The sequence below is a fragment of the Azolla caroliniana genome, unplaced genomic scaffold (assembly GCF_043228905.1).
Source record: "Azolla caroliniana isolate FFs.n. ecotype wild unplaced genomic scaffold, voAzoCaro1.0.p SCAF_6, whole genome shotgun sequence".
NCBI classification, from domain to species: domain Eukaryota; kingdom Viridiplantae; phylum Streptophyta; class Polypodiopsida; order Salviniales; family Salviniaceae; genus Azolla; species Azolla caroliniana.
This window is the reverse complement of record NW_028230441.1, coordinates 18,363,119-18,384,458: the sequence shown is the minus strand read 5'-3', so window position 1 is coordinate 18,384,458 and position 21,340 is coordinate 18,363,119. Positions and strand designations below refer to the sequence as shown.

Genomic DNA, 21,340 nt, shown 5'->3' with positions numbered 1-21,340 from the left:
TAGCACAACTAAAGACTCTTAAGAGTAGTTGTTGGTGAGAAAAAGAAGGGAATTAATTGAAGGGGGGGGGGGGGGGGTGGGGGTCACCGAAGGGCTTTGTTGAGCTACTACCCCTCATAATTAATGGCTGATTGGAGGGAAGGAAGCAATAAAGAAACAATGGAAATGGATAAAAAAAACCAAAGACAACAAAGAGGTGTGCACTACATACAAACAAAACATATATACATGCATGGGTTTTGGAAACTGATTAAGTGCAAATAATAGCAGCAAGAGGAGGAGGAGGTGATTGAGAGGGAGTTGCTAGGTCTTCTTCTAGGTGCTTGCTTTGATATTGACCCTAGTTTAGATATTGGCCCTAGTGTGGGGTAGTGGTGGTGTCACCAAGGGAAGAAGGGAAGTGCTACCTAGTACCTACACACTTGTTTGTTGTAATGGATCGTAAGCTTACCAATGGAATTAGGACGTGCCATCACATTGGGAACCTAATGGTCGTGGCGACCATCGTGTTAATGACCCTAGGGCCTAGGAGGGTCATTGGGGCTTCTTCGGCTGGGCCGGCCACGGACACGAGCAACTGCGATGCCCTCATACCTTCGCTCGTGCCATGTCTCGCGTACGTCCAGGGCCAGGCGAAGCTACCTTCCAAAGAATGTTGTACCAATCTCTTGCCCATCCACCTCCAGAAGCCCCAATGCCTTTGCGACCTCATCCTCGCCTCGTCCCAGAACAACTCGCGCCTGCCCAACCTTAACTTGACCTTAACCATGACCCTCGGACCAGCGTGCAACATCAACACTGACCCCAGTAAATGCCCAGGTAAATGCATTTTTTTTTGTTAAATTGTTTCAATTTCAAACTCATCATTAGTGGATTCCTTTTTAATCTACTACATCAAATGAAATTGATATAATGAAACACCATTTCAATAGTCCCCAATCCTCCTCCTCCTCCTCTTCTTCTTCTTCTTCTTCTTCTAACTTTTGTATGTTGCACAAATCAAATGGCATCCTATTTCTAGCTTTCTGCTTATCTATACTCGATGGATGGTTTTGTAGATCTATTAAACCTCCCACCTGGATCTCCTGAAGCTAAGATCTTCCCGCCTAAATCTACCACAAACTGTAAGTATACATAAATATAGGAACCATATATACATTTGCATTGCGTTGTATTGTATTTGTATGGATATAGACAATGGATTTCCCACCAAATTCCAATGATGGAAGCCCCTACTTAATAATGTGGGAATGTGCCAAATACTAATTAATCGTAGCTCGTAATGAGCAGCAATGTTGGAATGAATCATGGCACTTTGGGGAAACAGGTTAATAATTAGTGTATGTATGTATTATTTTCCATGGAATAAATTCTGAACGTTTTCAAAATGTTTTGCTATTGTGTGCCATAGCCACGACCACCTCAATGGGTACGTCGGCACCACCGCCCACTCCATCCTTGCAGACAGCTCCTGTGGACAATTCGTTGGGCCAATCATGGGGTGCTACTCTGACGCCATCTCTGCTTTTGGCTACTACACTTTTGGGCGTATCTTACTATGCCCTTCTCCTCTAGAGTTAAGAGGGATCATTGTAGACCATGATGATGATGTCTGTAACATCTTTATCATCATCATCCTCTCTTGGTGGGGGGTGGTTTTCTTTGTTTAGTTCACACACATCTCCCAAAATGATATTTATCTTTTCGGATTTGTTTTTATGAGTATTGAAAAGTTCATTCTGCAGAATTGATCATGTTTGGTTTTCCATTGGTGGGAGAGAGAGAGAGAGAGAGTAGATGGATGGATGGTGATGGCCCCATCTATCAATCATATCACCACATTGTGCCTTTTTGGAAGTTTGAAGAACTATCATTCACCCTCCCTTTACTCTTCAATGTCTTATGAAAAGTATTGAAATTGAAATGTCCATAACAATTCAAGACAGAAAAAGAGGGGATCCACTTTTTCTTGGGAATTACTTGAGGAATAGATGAAGATTGTGTTGTAGAATTTCTCTTTCTTGATATGAATCATTAGATCCAAGCATACAAGGCATACTACATTATCCCTCCTAATTCTTCTCTCCTAAAAACCTCATTCAAAATTTATCAAAACATGTGGAAAGCCCAAATCATCATTTCACCATATAATGTTGAGTTATAAAATCCAAGAAGGAAGCCAATGCCCAAGGTTATAAGAAGAACACCTTAGGAAAAAGTGCACAATTATTAGACTTTGTTCTAGAGATTGCAAGTGAACTAATTAGATGTAGCAACCACCAAACTAAGGCAACATATCAAAGGTTATAATAGAGCCACATGACAAAGATTTCATGTTGGGGATAGCATAGAGCTATATTGTGTCATTATAGCGGCACAATCTATTATCATGGTTGTAGTGAGACATGAGTTTGTTATAATCCTTAGTATACCTAGAATGTGCACAAGCTTTCATGTGGACTAGGAGATGATGGACATTATCACAGACATTATCGTTAACATATGTCGTAGGTCAATCGCCAAATGTATGAACACCAGTTCATCATCAATACTTGGCGCGAGACTTGTTAGGATGTGTGGCAGAATAATAGGAGAGCGAATGCCGCCACTACATTGCATTGCTTGTGGCAGGACCTCGGCTCATTCAAGATTGATTGCCGCCATTATGTTGGCCTCTTCTCCTTAGTGTTGGGCATCTAACCCATTGTTGTTGTCTCCTTTCTTTCTTTGTTTTTGTGTTGGTTTGTGATTGTTGGGCTTCCGAGGGCAACACCACACAATCGATTGTAGCCACGATTGCCCAAGTCCTCAACACCACAACAGAACTTAGGGAAAATGAATGCACCCATTATGTGATTTCTCATGACAATTCTCATGGAACTTGTTGCGATGAATTATGTCTACCTTTCCAGCACTAATATCAAGTTGTTGTACTTGAGCTATGAGTACATTTCCAGGTCTCCATGTCAACAGAGTTGTAGGATAGTGTATATACCATTCTTCTCATGTTCAAAGTGCTCGTCAATCTCAACGATGTCCTGTTTACCTCTGAGTCTAGGCAGGGTGCATACATTGTTACACAACCTTCTCAAGTACACCAGCTAAATGGCTATATTTGCTTGGCACATGTAGTGTTGCAGATGTGTTGCATGAATATGCTTTAGCTGTTGTTTTCCTCTTCCTAATATATCATATAACTTATCTACATTGCCACTGACTTCATTCCTTTTTCTCTTTCTTCTTTTGTGTTTGTGTTGTAAATAGCTTGCCCTAGTCGTGAATTTTTATCTACTATTAATCTTCATTCTTGGGTATTCTTGGGTGTGAGACTGAATTTTCTCACCTCTCTATTACTCCATACATATTCTCTTAATTTACTAGATGCCACTTTGGAATGTAGGGTTGGACATATGAGCTTCTAGACTTCATTGGACAACCTTTACCAACTAAGCTCAAGTGATGACTTTCGTTATGAAAGGAGAAAAACACATCACCATGACTAACTTGCAATAAAGTATAGACTAACTTACAACAAAGTATAGAACCCTTCTAGGGATCTAAATGCTCCTACGACTACAAACTCAATCCCACCCTATAGACCAATTCAAATCTCGAATATGACGTTGTGTGACCTTGCAGAGTTCTCTCTCCTCATGGTTTAGATTTTGTGACTCCTCTAACACTGTTAATTGCCGCAAAAGAATTCTGTTTCACTTTATAACATATACAACTTGTGAATCAAAAGTGAAGGCATTTCAAATATTCCAATTGAACCATAGCCCTAGTACCTCAAGAACTCAAAAAGAATTTGAAATGAGGCATCAATTTAGTCTTCTCCATATGTGCAAAAACCTAACTAAAGGAAGATAGTCTTCCTCCCACACTAAATTGATAAACCCCCAAACCATTCTTGCCATGGGCATGAAAGAAATCAATGCCTACTATGTTCCAATTCCATTGAACAAAAGAAACATATTCCTCTAACAATGTTTCTTTTGTTTAATGCATCCCCCAATGGTAAAGCTTCAACCGTAACTCTCTACATGAATACCTTAGCTCATAACATCAATTGAGAACATCAATATGCCTTGATCACATGAATGCACCAAGAAATGGGTTTCCGAAAACCCAAATCTTTATAACCCTTTTTTCCATTCACTTAATGTTTGTCAATCAACTTGTGAAAAACATCATTTGCAAATATCATAATCAATCTCCTATTCTAACCAAATGTCCAATAAAGCTATCTCTCTATCTGTCTCTCTCCAAACCTTATGAACCAACAAGGTTAACAAGGAATATCTTTCCACCAAGGACCCTCCATTATGTCATGATATGGCAAGACTCGAACCCATGACCTTAGGTTATATGGGTCGAGCTCTTCACCATTAGATCATCTATTGTAATATGTAGAATATTATTTTCATTTACATTTTATTATAGGAAATTAGTGTATATTCCAGATTTCTCTGGAACATTCTAGAAGCTTCAGGATTACTCCTGAAAACACTATAAAAGAGGGCACTAGGCATTATGTTGAACCAAATTGGTTCAACGCCAGTCTTAAGCCTTTTAGCCACCATTGTATATTCTCTTCATATAATACATATCTTTCTTATCATCACTCTCTCTCTCTCTCTCTCTCTCTCTCTCTCTTTCTCTCTCTCTCGCTCACTTCTTCCTTCTCTCGAAGAAGTTCCACACCTCTCATAGTACTAATCCTTCGTTTAGTACTAATTCCTTCTCTGTCTTAGTATTGTTCATGACAGTTTGAACCAATTTCCCCTACCTTCTGTCTCTCTCATTTCCTACTAATCTTTTATTCCTCTTTTCTTTCATCCCATCGCCACTGTTACCACTGAAGAATATCAATTTGTTTGCTCGGAATTTCAATGCTTGAAGGAGAAGTTCCATGCTTTGGAACAAGAAAACCAACGGTTGCTGGGGGATCTTCAACAAATCTCCTTAGAAAAGCAGCAAACGCAACAACAACATGGGGAACTTGCGTTATGCGTGCAACAACTCGAAGCAACCATCGTAGCGATGCAACAACAAGGGCCCAGAACACAAGGGATTAATAAAGAACCCAAGATTGGCCTTCCCACGAAGTTCGATGGAACGCGATCGCAGTTTAGAGGGTTCCTTAACCAGGTACGATTAGTTATTCAAATGCATCCTTCCCGATATCCCACCGATGCATCACGAGTGGGTTTAGTAGGCACTTTGTTAAGTGGCTTAGCGTTTTCATGGTTCGCTCCACTATTAGAAAAGGAATCTCCGTTACTCAACAATTTTGAAGAGTTTCTAGGTGAGTTTAAAGCATGTTTCGGAGATACTGACAGCATTAGGACCGCAATCAACAAAATCCGGCGATTACGCCAAGGTGACCGTCCAGCCTCCGCATACGCTGCAGATTTTCGCCTACTCGCCGCCGATATCCCTTGGGATGATCAAGCGTTGATGGAGCAATTCCGTTATGGTTTACGCAATGACGTCAAGGATTTACTATTGACCTTCCCCGAAGAGCCAAAGTCCTTAACAGAAGCAATCAGTCGCGCGGTGAGATGTGACAACCGCCTCTTTGAGCGACGTTCGGAACGACATCTACAGATGCCGAGGGCAAGATCAGAGCCCACCTACGCCTCAGTGGTAGCAAGACCTTTTTTGAAGGAGTCATATAATGTGCCTCCAGCGAATACTCCGACTCTGATGGCGATTGGCACTACATGTCGTCGAGGGCCATTATCCGAAGAAGAAAAGCAACGACGCCGTACAAATCGACTATGTCTTTACTACAAATCGACTATGTCTTTACTACGGTGGACTAGGACATATCGCAATAAATTGCCCCCATAGGCCAAGAAGACAGGTAAACCAAATAGTCGCTAGTTCTAATTGTACTAAATCCGAGCCTATTTCAGTAGGGATATCTGATAGTCCTAATAGTACTAATATCCCAGATCTAGCAAACAAATTTGATGTCCTTAGTCAGTTAGAAGAAGAGTTAAATGACTAAGTCCAGCCAAAATAGGAGCCGTTTGGTTGGACAACCCTAGATCTGTGCAGCCCATTAGTGGTTCCATTCCCTCTAAGCAAGTTAGTGATGTGTTCGTAGCCCAAGTAATAGTTAGTACTATGTACCCCTCCAGCACATGTCCTAGCACTCCTAGATTCCGGAGCTAACTCTTGCTTTATGGATAAGAAATTTGCTCAAGCTCATAAGATATCCCTAAGAAAACTCCAGTGTCCAGCCTCTGTAGTAGTCATTGATGGACGTCCCATTACTTCCAGAAATATCATAGAAGAGTCAGAGCCCATTAATATTGTCCTAGATAACTTAGCATGTGTAGTATCATTTAATATTATTAGTATCCCAGAACATCCTATAGTTTTAGGATTACTGTGGTTCGAGTTACATAACCCAGACATAGATTGGAGAACAAGAGAAATCCGGTGTCGACAAACCCAAGGGTCAACTCAGAAGATGGTAACCATTTTGCTACGTCAGTTGCATAAAGAAGGGCGCAAGGAGGAAATGTTCCTCTTTGCAATATCAGTAAACCCCTCCAGCACCACTAAAGAAGAATCCACCGTTCAACTTCCCGAGAAGTATTGTCATTACGCCGATGTCTTCGATAAAGTACAAGCCAACACACTTCCTCATCATCGACCGTACGATTGCCCCATCGATTTACAACCGGGAAAAGAGCCGCCATGGGGACCGATCTACAATTTGTCACCAACCGAGCTGGAAGTCCTTCGGGCCTATATAGAGGAGAATTTGGAAAATGGTTTCATTCGGCATTCGAAATCTCCAGCCGGCGCGCCCATTTTCTTCGTAAAAAAAAAAGATGGATCGCTTCGTCTCGTTGTAGATTACCGTGGCTTGAATAAGGTTACAATCAGGAATAGGTATGCTCTTCCCCTTATCTCAAGTCTTTTAGAACGGATCAATGGTGCCAGGTTCTTCATGAAGATCGACTTACGGGGAGCATATAACCTCGTACGGATCTGACTAGGAGATGAATGGAAGACTACGTTTCGCACCAGATATGGGCACTTCGAGTATACGGTCATGCCATTCGACCTCACTAATGCGCCGACAGTCTTCCAACACATGGCTAATGATATATTCCGGGATCTATTGGATGATTGTTTGATCATCTATTTGGATGATCTACTGGTTTATTCAAAGACCCAAGAAGAACATGATTCTCATGTACTATTAGTACTAAAACGACTTCGAGAACATGGTCTGTATGCAAAGTTGGAAAAATGTAGTTTTGGGTGCAACCAAGTGGAATTTCTCGGCTACATCATTTCGTCAGAAGGCATCTCCATGGACCCAGCTAAGGTCAAAACGGTGGTAGAATGGCAGACTCCGCGTTCGGTGCGGGATGTGCAATGCTTCTTAGGCTTTGCCAATTTTTACCGGAAGTTCATACAAGATTACTCAAAGATCGTTCTACCTCTCACACAACTTACCAGGAAGGGACAACCGTTCATCTGGTCTGAAGAAACGGACATGGCTTTCGAGAGTCTTAAAAAGGCATTTACATCAGCTCCAATTCTAGCTCATGTCGATCCGGAAAAACCATTCATTATCGAAGCTGACGCATCGGATTTTGCATTGGGGAGCATTCTGTTACAACAGGGGAATGATGAGAAGCTACATCCTGTGGCTTTTCACTCACGCAAGTTTGACGCCGCTGAAATCCACTACGAAATTCATGATAAGGAGCTATTGGCAATAGTGGATTCTTTTATGCAATGGAGGCATTTTCGGGAGGGATCCTCTCATCCAGTCACCGTATTTAGTGACCACAAGAATCTTGCCTACTTTCAGGATGCTCGTGTGTTGAATCGACGTCAAGCTCGGTGGGCCCACTTCCTCACGCGTTTCGACTTCAAAATTACATATCGCCCGGGGAGGCACCAAGGGAAGGCAGATGCATTATCACGGCGTTCGTATCTAGCACCCCGTCCCGGCGAGCCAACTTTCGATAACCAAAAACAAGTCATCTTGGGACCGGCACGACTACAAGCAACACAGATCTTTGACATGCCTATGGATTCCCGCGTTATCGATACCATACGTGAAGACTTGAAGACAGATGCGTTCGCCCAAGCTATACTAGCACAAATTGATCCCTCTCGAGCATCGTGTTCACAGTCGCAACCACCAGGTACAGACTATCGGCAATTCAAATACCATGATGGATTACTCTTCTTTAAAGAACTTTTGTATGTTCCTAATGGTTCTTGCCGCCTTCGAGTAGTACAAAACTCTCATGACACATATACAGCTGGGCATTTTGGTAGTACTAAAACATTACATTTAGTACAACGAACATTCTGGTGGCCCTGTATGCGACAATTTGTCGAGGATTTTGTTGGGACTTGTGATACATGTTGTAGAGCGAAAATGCCAAGGCATTATTCATATGGTTTATTAGAACCATTACGAATTCCAAGCAAGCCGTGGCAATCCATTGCTCTAGACTTCATCACAGATCTTCCAGTCTCTAAGGTGTTCAATGCGATTCTAACGGTGGTCGATCGATATACGAAGATGGCTCATTTCTTGCCATGTACTAAGGAGATCTCCAGTGAAGACACTGCCGAAATTGTCATGTGTGAAGTATGTCGGCATCATGGACTTCCCAATAGTATCATCAGTGACCGTGGACCCCAGTTCGTGTCAAAATTCTGGAAGCACCTTTTTAACATGCTCAAGGTCACTTGTAACCTCTCCTCCGGCTACCACCCACAAAACGACGGCCAAGCTGAACGAACAAATCAAATGTTGGAGCAGTATCTGTAGTGCTTTCTCAGCTATCATCAAGATGACTGGGCAGATATTCTCCACTTTGCCGAATTTTCCTATAACAACTCTATCCACGCATCCACTAAAGTTACGCCATTTTATGCTTATACGGGATGTGACCTCCGGTGGAGTGTACTTGAAACCCCAGAGGTGTCCACAAATCCGTGCGCAGAGGATCGTTTGGAGCAGTTACGGAAGATACAAGCGGATTTATCTACTCATCTCCAGCAAGCTCAACAAACACACAAGGTCTACGCGGATCGTCATCGACTTCCATCCAATTTTAATATTGGAGATCGGGTGTGGCTGCTACGACGACACATCAAGACTACTCGTCCATGTGAGAAGTTAGATTATCGGCGATTAGGTCCTTTCCGTATTATTGGACAGATTAATGATGTCGCTTTTCGTCTCGATCTACCTCCTCAACTTCGGATACATCCGGTGTTTCATAGTTCTCTCCTCGAACCCTACCACGAGAGCACCATCCCAAGACGTCTTATCCAACCTCCACCCCCGATCAAGCTTGAAGATGGGCCGGAGTACGAGGTTGCTGCCATCCTTGCTTCGAAGATTGTTCGCAACAAGCTCTACTATCTAGTCGATTGGCTAGGCTATAGCCCCAACGAACGTACTCGGGAACCGATCGAGAATGTGACCAATGGTCGTGCTCTTCTTGAAGACTTCCATCGTCAATATCCACACAAACCAGGTCCTCAATCTAAGACGACTCGTGACACTCGTCTTTTTAAAGGGGGGATAGTGTCATGATATGGCAAGACTCCAACCCATGACCTTAGGTTATATGAGTCGAGCTCTTGACCATTAGATCATCTATTGTAATATGTAGGATATTATTTTCATTTATATTTTATTATAGGAAATTAGTGTATATTCCAGATTTCTCTGGAACATTCTAGAAGCTTCAGGATTACTCTTGAAAACACTATAAAAGAGGGCATTAGGCATTATGTTGAACCAAATTGGTTCAACGCCAGTCTTAAGCCTTTTAGCCACCATTGTATATTCTCTTCATATAATACATATCTTTCTTATCATCACGCTCTCTCTCTCTCTCTCTCTCTCTCTCTCGCTCACTTCTTCCTTCTCTCGAAGAAGTTCCACACCTCTCATAGTACTAATTCCTTCTCTGTCTCAGTACTGTTCATGACACATTATAGGTATCATTTTTAGTGGGTTTTTGACAATGCTACAAGTTTAGTCTTGGCATTCCCGGACTCTACGTTGTCATGATGTGGAGAGAATACATGATGAATTAAGTTTGGTTTGATATATATTACAATTTTAAGGGAATAACAATTGTATGGTGACAGACATGGAATGATTTGAAATAGATGTAGGTTAGTTTGCAAGTAACTTCAATAATAATTAATTTTCTATATATTTAGAATCATCAATGCCTTTCTAATAAACTCCACAATGTATGGGGATATAGGTGATAGTTCCCAATGCATGGATACTAGAGGTCACTAAAGGCTTTGTAGGAGTGGTTGTATTGAATTGAAAGAGGTTTCATGAAAGAGTGCATGTTGTGTATTAGGATGTGGATGTGTGCTTACTAATTAAGAGAGCTAGAGAAAAGATACAGAAGAGATGAGGAAGAGGAAAGAATGCTACAATATACTATTATGGAAACAATACAAATTTCTTACTCTCCAAGTACAATAACGCCAAACTTTAATTTCTATTACTCTAATTGACAAACCTCCTCTCAAGCTCTTATCACTTGTTACTCTAATTGACAAACCTAGTCTCAAGTCTCTTCTCACTTATTGTAAACTTTCAATTGTTCTTTGTTTTAAAAAAAAAATCTCTAATAAGTCTCTCCTCTTTAAGGATTTTTGGTTTGTTTGATTGATAGGCTATCATCACTTTCTAATGAATGTAGAACGTAATATTCGTGTTCGTGCAAGCATTCAAATGTTTGGAAACGAACACGTTTAAAATGGGAAAAATACGTACTCCTTTTATTATTATTATTATTATTATTATTGTTGTTGTTGTTGTTGTTACAATTTAGCTCACCCTAGTGGTAAGGAGTCATGCTATTGTTGTCAATGTCTTGGTTTTGATTCTCAATTTTCTCACCTCTCTTTCTCTCTCTCTCATTAGTACCATGTCATAGCAAAATTTTGTGTTAGTATTATAATAGGTTTTTTTAATATTTATTTATTATTTATTAGAAGTAAGCACAACCAAGTGGTAAGTTGCTATGCTATTGTTACTTGTGTCTTGGGTTCAATTCCCAACTTTATCATATCCTCTTGTTAGTGTCATGGCAAAATTTTATGTTAGTGTCATGTTACTTTTTCTTCTTTTTCTTTCTTTCTTTGTTATTAGAAATTAGCGCACCCTTGTGGTAAACTATTATGCTACTACTGCCTATGTCATGGCAACATTTTATGTTAGTGCCATGTTTTTCTTTTTTTCTTTCTTATTAGAAATTAGGTCACCCTAGTGGTAAGTTGTTATGCTACTACTGCCTATGTCATGTTTTCTTTATATTCTCGAATATATGTTTTATGAGTTTTTTATTGTTTCTTTTTTCTTTTCTTTTTTTCTTTATTTGTTATTAGAAATTAGGTCACCCTAGTGGTAAGTTGTTATGCTACTACTGCCTATGTCATGTTTTCTTTCTATTCTCGAATATACGTTTTATGAGTTTTTGAACATTTGATTATAATTTATAATGACATATTTTGATTCAATCTCTATAGTTCATACTCATTCTTTTGTAAAGTTCTAAAGTGAGGATGATAGAGATGTCTTGATTCTTATGAAGCATCCCAAAAGTATGCATGTGATACAATGCAAATATTGTAACCATACTTATGTTGGTGGTTCACAATTGAGTTCACTTATTGGGATTGAGAGTGAATCAATATATAATATAGACCATAGTCAATCCATTCCAACTTTGAGATGATTTACCATACACGTTTGATTGAATCATTCTTGAATGCGAATGCACGTATGGTTCATTCTATGCTTGGGTCTATGTGAGGTGTTTAAGATGTTTATAATATATCCTAAAGATAGACCTAGTTATCCTCATTTGACATTGACTTACTTTTTTCATCACTATTTCTTCTTTCTAGTTCTCTAATATTGGTGTATAAGATATTATTGGAAAGGTCTTGTTGTCAAATTTCTAATGAATCTTTTCTTTCTAAATGTGGATATCAGATGACGAAGTTATGAGCTTGTTTCTCTATTGAAATTTTCTTTTCCACCACTTTGTGTTTTTTTCTACTTTTTGACATTTTTGAAAAGTGTCTTTATTTTTATCCATTTGAGTTTCTTCTTTCTTTAATTGTTGTGGTGCTTCATTCCTCAATATTGATTTACCCGGAAACGGAAGACCCGGTCAGAACCGGATGACGAGTACCCGACAAGCGCCGAATGATGTAGGCCCGGTGAGGAGTGCTCACCGGATGAAGAGACATATTCGTAAATATGTTTTTGAGAGTCCATCGTGGCTATATTTGTAAATAGTCGAAAAGTCATATTAGTATAAATATGACTTAGGGCAAACTTTTGAGGATAGAAAAGGTTGTTGTCATTTCTTGTTGGTGCAAGATTAGAGCGCAACAATGTACAGAGAGAGAGAGAGAAAGAAACGAAGAGGTCGTTGCTTCTGTTGTAACCGCTGCCTGTGGCGAAGATCGTGAGCACGAGGTCGTTGCCTCCGTGAGCTCACTATTGTAATCCTTGTGATATAGTGATAGTTCGCAGTGTGTGGGTTGCCGTGGTTTTTCCCTAGTTTGGGTTTTCCACGTAAACATCCTATGTACTCTTTTTTTTCTCTCCTCTGTGTCGTGCATCCATTCCCCGTTTTTTTGTGTATGTTTCTAAGTTCGGTTGTGGCCGAGCGTTGCGCATAGGGAGCGTGTAGTTCCTATCAAAGTGGTATCAGAGCGAAACGACACAGAAAATGGACGATTCGTTGGGAGGCATGTTTAAGCTCACCGGCTCCAACTATTCGGTGTGGAAGTCGAAGATGAGGGACATGCTCGTGGTTAAAGATCTTTGGTTGCCGGTTCAGTTTGGGGACAAGAGACCGGACAAAATCGACGCCACGATATGGGAGGTGATGCACATGAAGACAACGACGTACATACGGTGCTTCATCGACATGAGCCTATACAACAACTTCAATGAAGAGAGCAAGGCTCATGAGCTCTGGGAGAAGATCGACATTATGTTTCAAAACAAAAATGCTGTTAATCAGGTTTCGGTATTCCGGAAGCTAGTAAGACTCCGGTACCAAGATGGCTCCAGCATGGTGGAGCACATGAATGCCTTCCAGGGTTTGATCCACTAGGAAACATCATTGGAAGTACCTCTCGCCAATGAGGTACTAGCGCTACTCCTGCTCGGTTCCCTCCCGGATAGCTGGGAGACGTTGGTTGTCAGTTTGGGCAACGCCGGGCCGGAAGGGAAACGGTTATCCCTAGCTAGAGTTAAGTCAAGCTTGCTAGATTAGCAGGCATGTCGGAAAGATAAGGATACAAGCTCCAACTCCAAAGCGCTCCTTACCGAATCGGAACGTGGAAGACATAGAAACCGTAGTCCCCAGAACCGGGAAAAGTCGGGGACACGGTCAAAGTCAAGGGGGAGGCCTACTTGCTTCTATTGTGGCAAGCCGGGACACTTCTAGAAGAACTGTCGGCATTTCCGGAAAGACAAGGAAACTGACGGTACCGATTTGAAGCGGACACCTGATCGGAAGGGTAAAGACCAGAGGGGGCCGGACCAAAAGGGAACGACGACAATCGCGGCAAGTGAAGAAGAGTTCATGCTCATCACCAAGGAGAGTGAGATAAACCTTGCCGGCGACGAGATGACCTGGGTGGTCGACTCCGGAGCGTCGTTCCACCTTACCCCGGACAGGAAATGCTTCTCATCCTGCTCAACCGGTGATCACGGCTGTGTTCGGATGGGGAATGAACGTACATGCCGAATTATCAACATAGGAGACATGTGGCTGACAACACCAACCGGATGCAAGCTGCTGCTGAAGGATGTCCGACACGTTGTAGAGGTTCGTCTGAACCTGATATCAGCCGGTCGGCTAGATGATGAAGGTTACATGAGTAGCATCCGGAACGGTGTTATGAAGTTCAGCAAAGGGAGCCTGATTGTGGGTCGGGCCCGGAAGGTCAACATGCTGTACCTGATGAATGCCCGGTTATGTCTGGAGGAAGTGAACGTGGCATCCGACACTGCCGGTGAGCTGTGGCACAAAAGGCTGTGTCACATGAGCGAGAAGGGGATGAAGAGGCTTGCAGACGACAACCTCATTCTAGTGAAGAATGTGCACTTGGAGAAGTGCATTGATTGTTTGGCCGGTAAGCAAAACCGGACCTCCTTCCGACCAAGGCCACCGATGAGACGTAATGCACCACTGGAGTTGGTGCATACTGATGTGTGTCAAGTGGACATGAAGTCACATGCAGGATGACCACAGCCGGAAGCTGTGGGCCACACCGTTGAAGACGAAGGATCATGTGCTATCCGTCTTCAAAGAGCTCCATGTGAGAGTGGAAAGAGAAACTGGCCGGAAGCTGAAGGCGGTTCGAGCAGATAGCGGAGGGGAATACCGGGCGCAGTTTGAGGAGTACTGTCGCTCAAAAGGAATCCGGCTCGAATTTACCGTACCGAAGACGCTAGAACTAAACAGGCTGGCCGAGAGGATGAACCAGACCATAATGGAGAGAGTCCGGAGTATGCTAGCGCATGCAAAGTTACCCAAGACGTTTCTGGCTGAGGTGCTGTCGACAACGACGTATGTGATAAATAGATCACCCTCAGTGCCCTTGGATGGAGACACACCGCAGAAGGTGTGGACCGGTAAGGAAGTGTCCTACCGACATATGAAGGTGTTCGGCTGTCTCGCATACGTGCATGTAGCTAAGGACCGGAGAGGAAAGTTAGATCCAAAGACCTGGCCATGCATATTCCTCGGTTACGGCGACGGTGAGTTCGGCTACCGAGTGTGGGACTCGGTTGACAAGAAGGTATTCCAGAGTCGAGATATTATCTTCATGGAGGACAAGACGCTCGCCGACTGGGAGTCGGAGAAGAAGATAATGAACTCCGAGTCGACCGGTAAGGATTGATTCTACGATGAAAAGACCCAACCGGCAAGAGACCGGTTAACACTCGAGGAACCAGCCGGTTACGGTGAGGATACCGAACCGGCAGTAGAAGAAGTAGAGGAAGCCAAAACCGGAACCGGCCAAGACCCCGAATGGGATTCAGATGAAGAGCAAATGGATGAGCCGGTTACCGAAGCCCAAAGACGTAGATATTCACTCAGAGAGAGAAGCCCCCCCCGGAGATTTCCGGATGCAGAGCATGTGCTGCTAACCGATGAGGGGGAGCCAGAAAGCTTCGTAGAGGCAAAGGATGACACCCACAACCGCAAATGGTTAAAGTGCCATGCAGGATGAGATGGATTCCCTGCATGCGAACCATACGTATGAATTGGTGGAGTTGCCAAAAGGAAAGCGGGCACTCCGAAATAAGTGGGTGTACAAGTTGAAACCGGGAGATGCCGGCAACCCCCCAAGATACAAAGCCAGGATCATGGTGAAGGGGTTCCAGCAGAAGAAGGGCGTGGACTTCAGCAAGATATTTGCCCCGGTAGTAAAGATGACCTCCATCCGGACGGTGCTAAGTATAGCGGCAAGCATGGACCTCGAGGTAGAGCAGCTGGATGTGAAGATGACATTCCTTCACGGCGACCTCGAAGAGGAGATCTACATGCAGCAACCGGAAGGATTCGTGGACAAAGGGAAGAAGCACCTAGTATGCCGGTTGAAGAAGAGCCTGTACGGACTAAAGCAGGCTCCCCGACAATGGTACCGGAAGTTCGAAGGAGGCGACTTCCTGATACTCCTTCTGTACGTGGATGACATGTTGATCGTCAGACGGGACCAAGCCAAAATACGGATGCTGAAGAAGGCTCTCAACTGGACCTTCTCAATGAAAGACATGGGTTCGGCAAGACAGATGCTGGGGATGCATATTGGTCGGAACCGGTCAGTGAAGCAATTGTGGTTGTCACAGGAGAAGTACGTGACAAAGGTGCTTCACCGGTTCAACATGTCAGATGCGAAACCGGTCGGATCGACACTCCCGACAAACTGCAGATTATCCGGTACGCAAAGCTCGAAGACGAAAGCGGAGAAGGCTGATATGATGAAGGTTCCATATGCCTGTGCCGTCGGGAGCTTGATGTACGCAATTGTGTGTACCCGACCGGATATAGGATACGCAGTCGGAGTGGTGAGCCGGTTTATGAGCAATCCCGGCAAGGAGCACTGGAACACGGTGTCGCGTTACTACGCGCGTGCGTGGGGAAACGAGGTGGGACCACCGGGGTCTTGAACCGAAGAGCAGATGATAAAAGGGGAAAGAGAAGAAGAGACACGCCCGGTCACGTATGAGCAAAGAACACAGGGGCGTGGCCCGTCAACACAGAAAACACGAATGGACACAGAGACAGGGAGACACAAGTGTTTGTAGATTAACGAATAACAAGAACACAACAGAACACGCGAGCGGTTACAACCGAACAGGCCGGCGAACAGATGCCGATGCCTGTTCTTCTGCGCACGGAAAGGGGATAAGATGGAGGTGCTGCCGGAAGCACACGGGCGTTCCTCGAAGCAGCGCGAGCCTCCCGACGCCTACAGAGAAGAACAACAGAGAATAGACAGAGGAGAAGCGTTCGGTTCCGGTCCGACAGCACTTCGTCCTCCTTAATGCGCGATCCCCTCTCCCTGCGTCTCCCTCTCCTTTATAGCGTCAAGAAGGGAGTCGTCTCCCTCATTTACTTCCCACTTACCGAATCTAACTACCCAGGATCTCTCTCTGTACCTAATTCTCTATTATATACATTAAGAGCGCACACATGTGAAGGGCCGGTTCATGTGTGCTATTGACCGATTGCGCCAGGGGACGGTTTTCTTCACGACATCCGCCCCCACCTAACCACGCATCCACCGGTATGCGCCAAAATTGGGTTCTGGTTGGAGAAAAACGGCCCGGGTTCCGGTTCCTCATCCATCGGTTCGTCCTCTGCCTCGGACTGATCATCGTCGTTGTCCAGGCTTCTTAGATCCGGTTCGCCGTCGTGGCACTTCTTGAACGCTTTGATCAGGTTCCCCGCCACTGGCATCGCCATCCTCATATTGTCGAGTTCCACTAGGTGGTACGTCCCGTTGTCGTTGGCGCCCGTTACCACGTAAGGCCCGAACCACCGCTTTGCAAACTTCCGTGTTGCTCGGTGCTGGTTGTGGAGGCTGCTGTCGTAGACTACCACCCAGTCACCTTCCTCGATTCTCTTTGGTCTGAGCCCGTGCGTTTGGTCGAACCGGGCTTTGTTCTTCATTCTCGCCGTCCGAAGTCTCTCCGCCGCTCATTCCACATCCTCTGGCCTCCGTTCGAGCTGCCGTATACGCGCCGCAAGCAGTTCTTCCCAACTCATTTCGTCACTCCAGTCTACTGTCGCCCAGGAGGAGATCGTCCGTTCCATCGGCATGATCGGCTTCTGTCCGAACATGAGTTCTGACGGCATGAACCCGGTAACCGAACTGTGCGTTGTCCGGTCCGCCCACAAGGCATAGGGTAACAGTCGCGGCCAATTCCCGACCTGTCCTCCACACGCCCGGACTAGCGCTTTGACGATTGGCCTGTGCCCGCGCTCTAACTTCCCGTTTGCCTCCGGATTGTACGCTGTGGTGAGCGAGAGCTTGACCCCTAACCGGTTGAACAGCTCCTTGGCCTCTTCGGCGTCCAACTCCCCGCGGTCAGCCACGATCTTTCAGACGCATCCGTACCGGCATATCACGTCCTCGATCAGGAACCGACACACGGCCACGGTCGTTTTGTTCTGCAGGGCTCGGCCTTCCACCTGGTTCGTCAGGTCCTCCCGGGCCAGCACCAGATATCACATCTGCCCTACGCCCATCAGCATCCTCACCAAATCTACCATCCATTTGAAGTGGATGGCCGGAGGGTATGTGGGGTGAAGCTCGTCCCGATGTCGGACTATGGAGTGTATCTGACAGCTTTCACAAGTTGTCATGAACCGATGCACGTCCCGGTACAGTCCCGACCACCAGTACTTCCCCTTTAGTTTCTCGAACGTGGCCCACGTCCCACGGTGTCCAGCCCAGGGGCTGTCGTGGTAGGCTTTCAGCAACTCCTCCTGTTCCTCCTTCATCGCCACTACTCGGTGCGGGATGCCGTTTCTCTTCTTCGGGTGCTTCCACAAGTAGTCGTCCCGGAGAAAGAATCGGTACGCTTTCTTCCGGATCCGGTTGGCCTCGTCCCTTGTCCATGACGCGCCCGGCGTCATCGTCCTTAAGAATCCTCCAATCTGCAGCCACTCCCCGTTGTACTTGCTCTCGTCGAAATCGTTAAGCGCCGGAGTGCTCCCAGGCCAGCACCAGATACCGCATCTGCCCTACGCCCATCGGCATCGTCACCAAATCTACCATCCATTTGAAGTGGATGGCCGGAGGGTAAGTGGGGTGAAGCTTGTCTCGATGTCGGATTATGGAGTGCATCTGACAACTCTCACAAGTTGTCACGAACCGATGCACGTCCTAGTACAGTCCCGGCCACCAGTACTTCCCCTTTAACTTTTCGAACATGGCCCACGTCCCACGGTGCCCGGCCCAAGGGCTGTCGTGGTAGGCCTTCAACAATTCGTCCTGTTCCTCCTTCGTCGCCACTACTCGGGTCGGGATGTCGTTCCTCTTCTTCGGGTGCTTCCATAAGTATCCGTCTCGGAGAAAGAATCGGTACGCTTTCTTCCGGATCCGGTTGGCCTCGTCCCTTGTCCATGATGCGTCCGGCACCATTGTCCTCAAGAATCCCCCAATTTGCAGCCACTCCCCGTCGTACTTGCTCTCGTTGAAATCGTTAAGCGCCGGAGTGCTTTTTCCTTCGGTTGTTACGTAAGCCGCCTCGAAGAAGTCTACGCCGACTTCCTCGTCCTCCGAAACCATGCCGCCCTCGTCGTCGAATCGGGCCCTCTAAAGCATGTCGGCCATGGCATTGTCCTTCCCGGAAATGTGTCGTATTTCCGGATCTAGGGACTTGATATACGCTATCCACCTGAGCATTGCCAGGTCCGGAGTTGCGCATCCGGAAACCATGTCGAGGATTGGCAGGCAGTCCGTCTCGATAATTACCTCCGTCCCGATCAGATAGTCTTTATCGGCCTTTACCGCCGAAACGATACCCCAGAGTTCGCGTTTAACCTGGGCGTATCCTCGCTGTCGCTCGCTGAGGACCTTCACGCCGAACCGGATTGGGAACCGAATACCGTCCTCATCTTCTTGGTTGACGACCCATCTGATCCCGGTCGGACTCGTATCTACCGTTATGTAGATGGGGGTGCCTTTCTCATAGACCGCCTTCCGGAGCGCCGGAGCTGCAGTAAGAGCCTCCTTCATTTTTCAGACTAACTCCGCATGCTCGACTCGCCACTCGAATTTTTGCCCCTTTTTCAGCAACCCATATAGTGGCTCGGCAACGTGGGCGTAATGTGGGATCCATATGTGGTAGAACGCGCATGCTCCCAAGAACCTCTGTACCTCCGTGACCGAGTTACAATCGGGCTTCATAGCAGAAATGACTTCTACCTTGGCCGGAGATGGTTTCCGGCCATTCGCTCCGCATAGATGTCCAACGACCATGATCTCTGATTGCCCGAAGGCCGATTTCTCCCCGGAGAAGGTGAGCCTCACGTCCTCTAGCCTCTGCAGCACCCTCTCGCAGTCGTCAATGTGTGTCGTCACGAATTTCCTGCATCCGTCCGGTCCGATCGTTTCGTCCTTTTCCCCCACCGAACATCCCTTGATTGGGATGTCGTCCAAGAATGGCATGGTGATGTCCGGGATACAATCCCTTAGCACCTTGTTCATCGCATTCACCATGTGGGCCACCGAGTTTGTCCCTCCTTGCGGCAGGGTGCACATCCGCACTAGGCCGAGAGGAGTCCGCATCGTCGTAATGTCTCTGCTCTCTACGGCTAGTTGGAACTGATCGTACCCCGAGTACAGATCACCGACTGAGTAGATCGACCTTCCGGTGAAGGCCTCCGCGAACTCATCTATTGTTGGTCCGATTCCTGCGTTCCGAATGGTCACTCTGTTGACCGACTGCAGGTCTTGAATGAAGCGCAACGTCCCGTTCTTCTTCGGTACAGTAAACCACCGGTTCGAGTACAGGGCACTCGACGGTTCGAGGATGCCCATATCGACTTTCTGCCTCAATAGCTCCATCAGCTCCGGGATGTGAGCTCTCGGTACCGAAATTGGCTTGAGATTCCATGGTACATGCGGTACCGTCAATATCACCATCGGCTTCACGACTGTCGGGTCTACGCACCCGATCTCTTCCGGCGAGAATGCGAAGGCTTTCCCGTGCCTTCCGAGCATCCTCCGAAACTGGTCTTCTTCCGCCGGCAGTAGGAACCCGCCCCCACCGATTTTGAGCTCCCGTAGCGTTCTGTCAGTGAAGGTGTGTCCTATGCGGGCCGGATCACGTAAACTGGGGTCCGACGCGACCCCCTCGATTTGCAACTCGCTGTCCTCCGGTAAGGGTGCTGCGACTGGCCTTACCTTCCGGTCCATAGCCTTGTACTTCGTGTGAACCCGGGCCGTCCGATCTAACTCGAGCCCTCGACTGAAGTCCGTGATGACTTCATACATCTCTTCTGAACAAACCGGTATCATCCGGTCCTCTTTAAGGCACTCTCCGACCACCTCTCGCAGTATTCCCAAGGTATCATCAAAGGAGACCGCCTCCATGGCTCCGTTGATTTCTTCGCTGGGCCCAAGAACTCCGCACGCCCGAAGTCGCCTTTCTGCCCTTGTCTTTTCTTGGCCTACGACGCCGACTATCGTACACCCTCCGTTGTGGGAGAAACAAAACTTCCTACTTATGGTACAAGGATTCTTTGGTTTCACTTCTATCGTACATTTGTGGGGTTTTCCCAGAGTGTCCGGACTGTCGCGGCCCCACGCCTTGGCAACCCTCTTTAAAAATCCTCTCGGTTCTCGCCACCGAGGGACTCGCGGTTTCGCTCGTGGTTGGGTCGTACCGTCAGGAACTGGACCGAATGATGCCCGTCCTGGCTCTTGACCCTCGCGTACGCCGACCCGTTGTCCAACACCTTGGTCTCCATTCGTGCCGCCGTAATGTACGGTTCCCCTAGAATGACCGGGTGCGAGGACGTTTCCTACACAAAGAAGTGCTGGTCTATTTCGACGTCGCTGATCTTGACTCGCACGTTTGGGCAGGCCCCGTGTAGTTCCTCGGTGGCGCGCGTTGCCGCGCATATCTTCCCCTTTTTGTAGAAGTCCATGGACATCAGGTTTATTTCCGAACCGTGGTCCACCAGTGCCACCACCGGTTCCTGAACATCTCCGATTTTCACCGGGGTTTCCGTGGTCGCTCGGGCCCAGT

At 46.0% G+C, this 21,340-nt stretch overlaps 1 protein-coding gene across 1 annotated transcript; it reads left to right on the top strand.

Moving 5' to 3' along the window:
• The first annotated feature begins 263 nt into the window (after nucleotides 1–263).
• LOC147863219 (non-specific lipid transfer protein GPI-anchored 13-like) lies at nucleotides 264–1,772 on the top strand. Its single transcript, XM_087321363.1, has 3 exons — nucleotides 264–819; nucleotides 1,059–1,124; nucleotides 1,412–1,772. The coding sequence occupies exons 1-3, from the start codon at nucleotides 435–437 to the stop codon at nucleotides 1,573–1,575; spliced, it is 615 nt and encodes a 204-aa protein (XP_087177489.1). The 5' UTR covers nucleotides 264–434; the 3' UTR covers nucleotides 1,576–1,772.
• The last annotated feature ends 19,568 nt before the right edge of the window (nucleotides 1,773–21,340 follow it).

Coding starts and splice junctions, on each gene's coding strand:
- LOC147863219 (XM_087321363.1), top strand. CDS start 435: ATGGATCGTAAGCTTACCAATGGAATTAGGACGTGCCATCACATTGGG. Junction 820..1,058: donor TGACCCCAGTAAATGCCCAG/GTAAATGCATTT, acceptor ATGGTTTTGTAG/ATCTATTAAACCTCCCACCT. Junction 1,125..1,411: donor GCCTAAATCTACCACAAACT/GTAAGTATACAT, acceptor TGTGTGCCATAG/CCACGACCACCTCAATGGGT.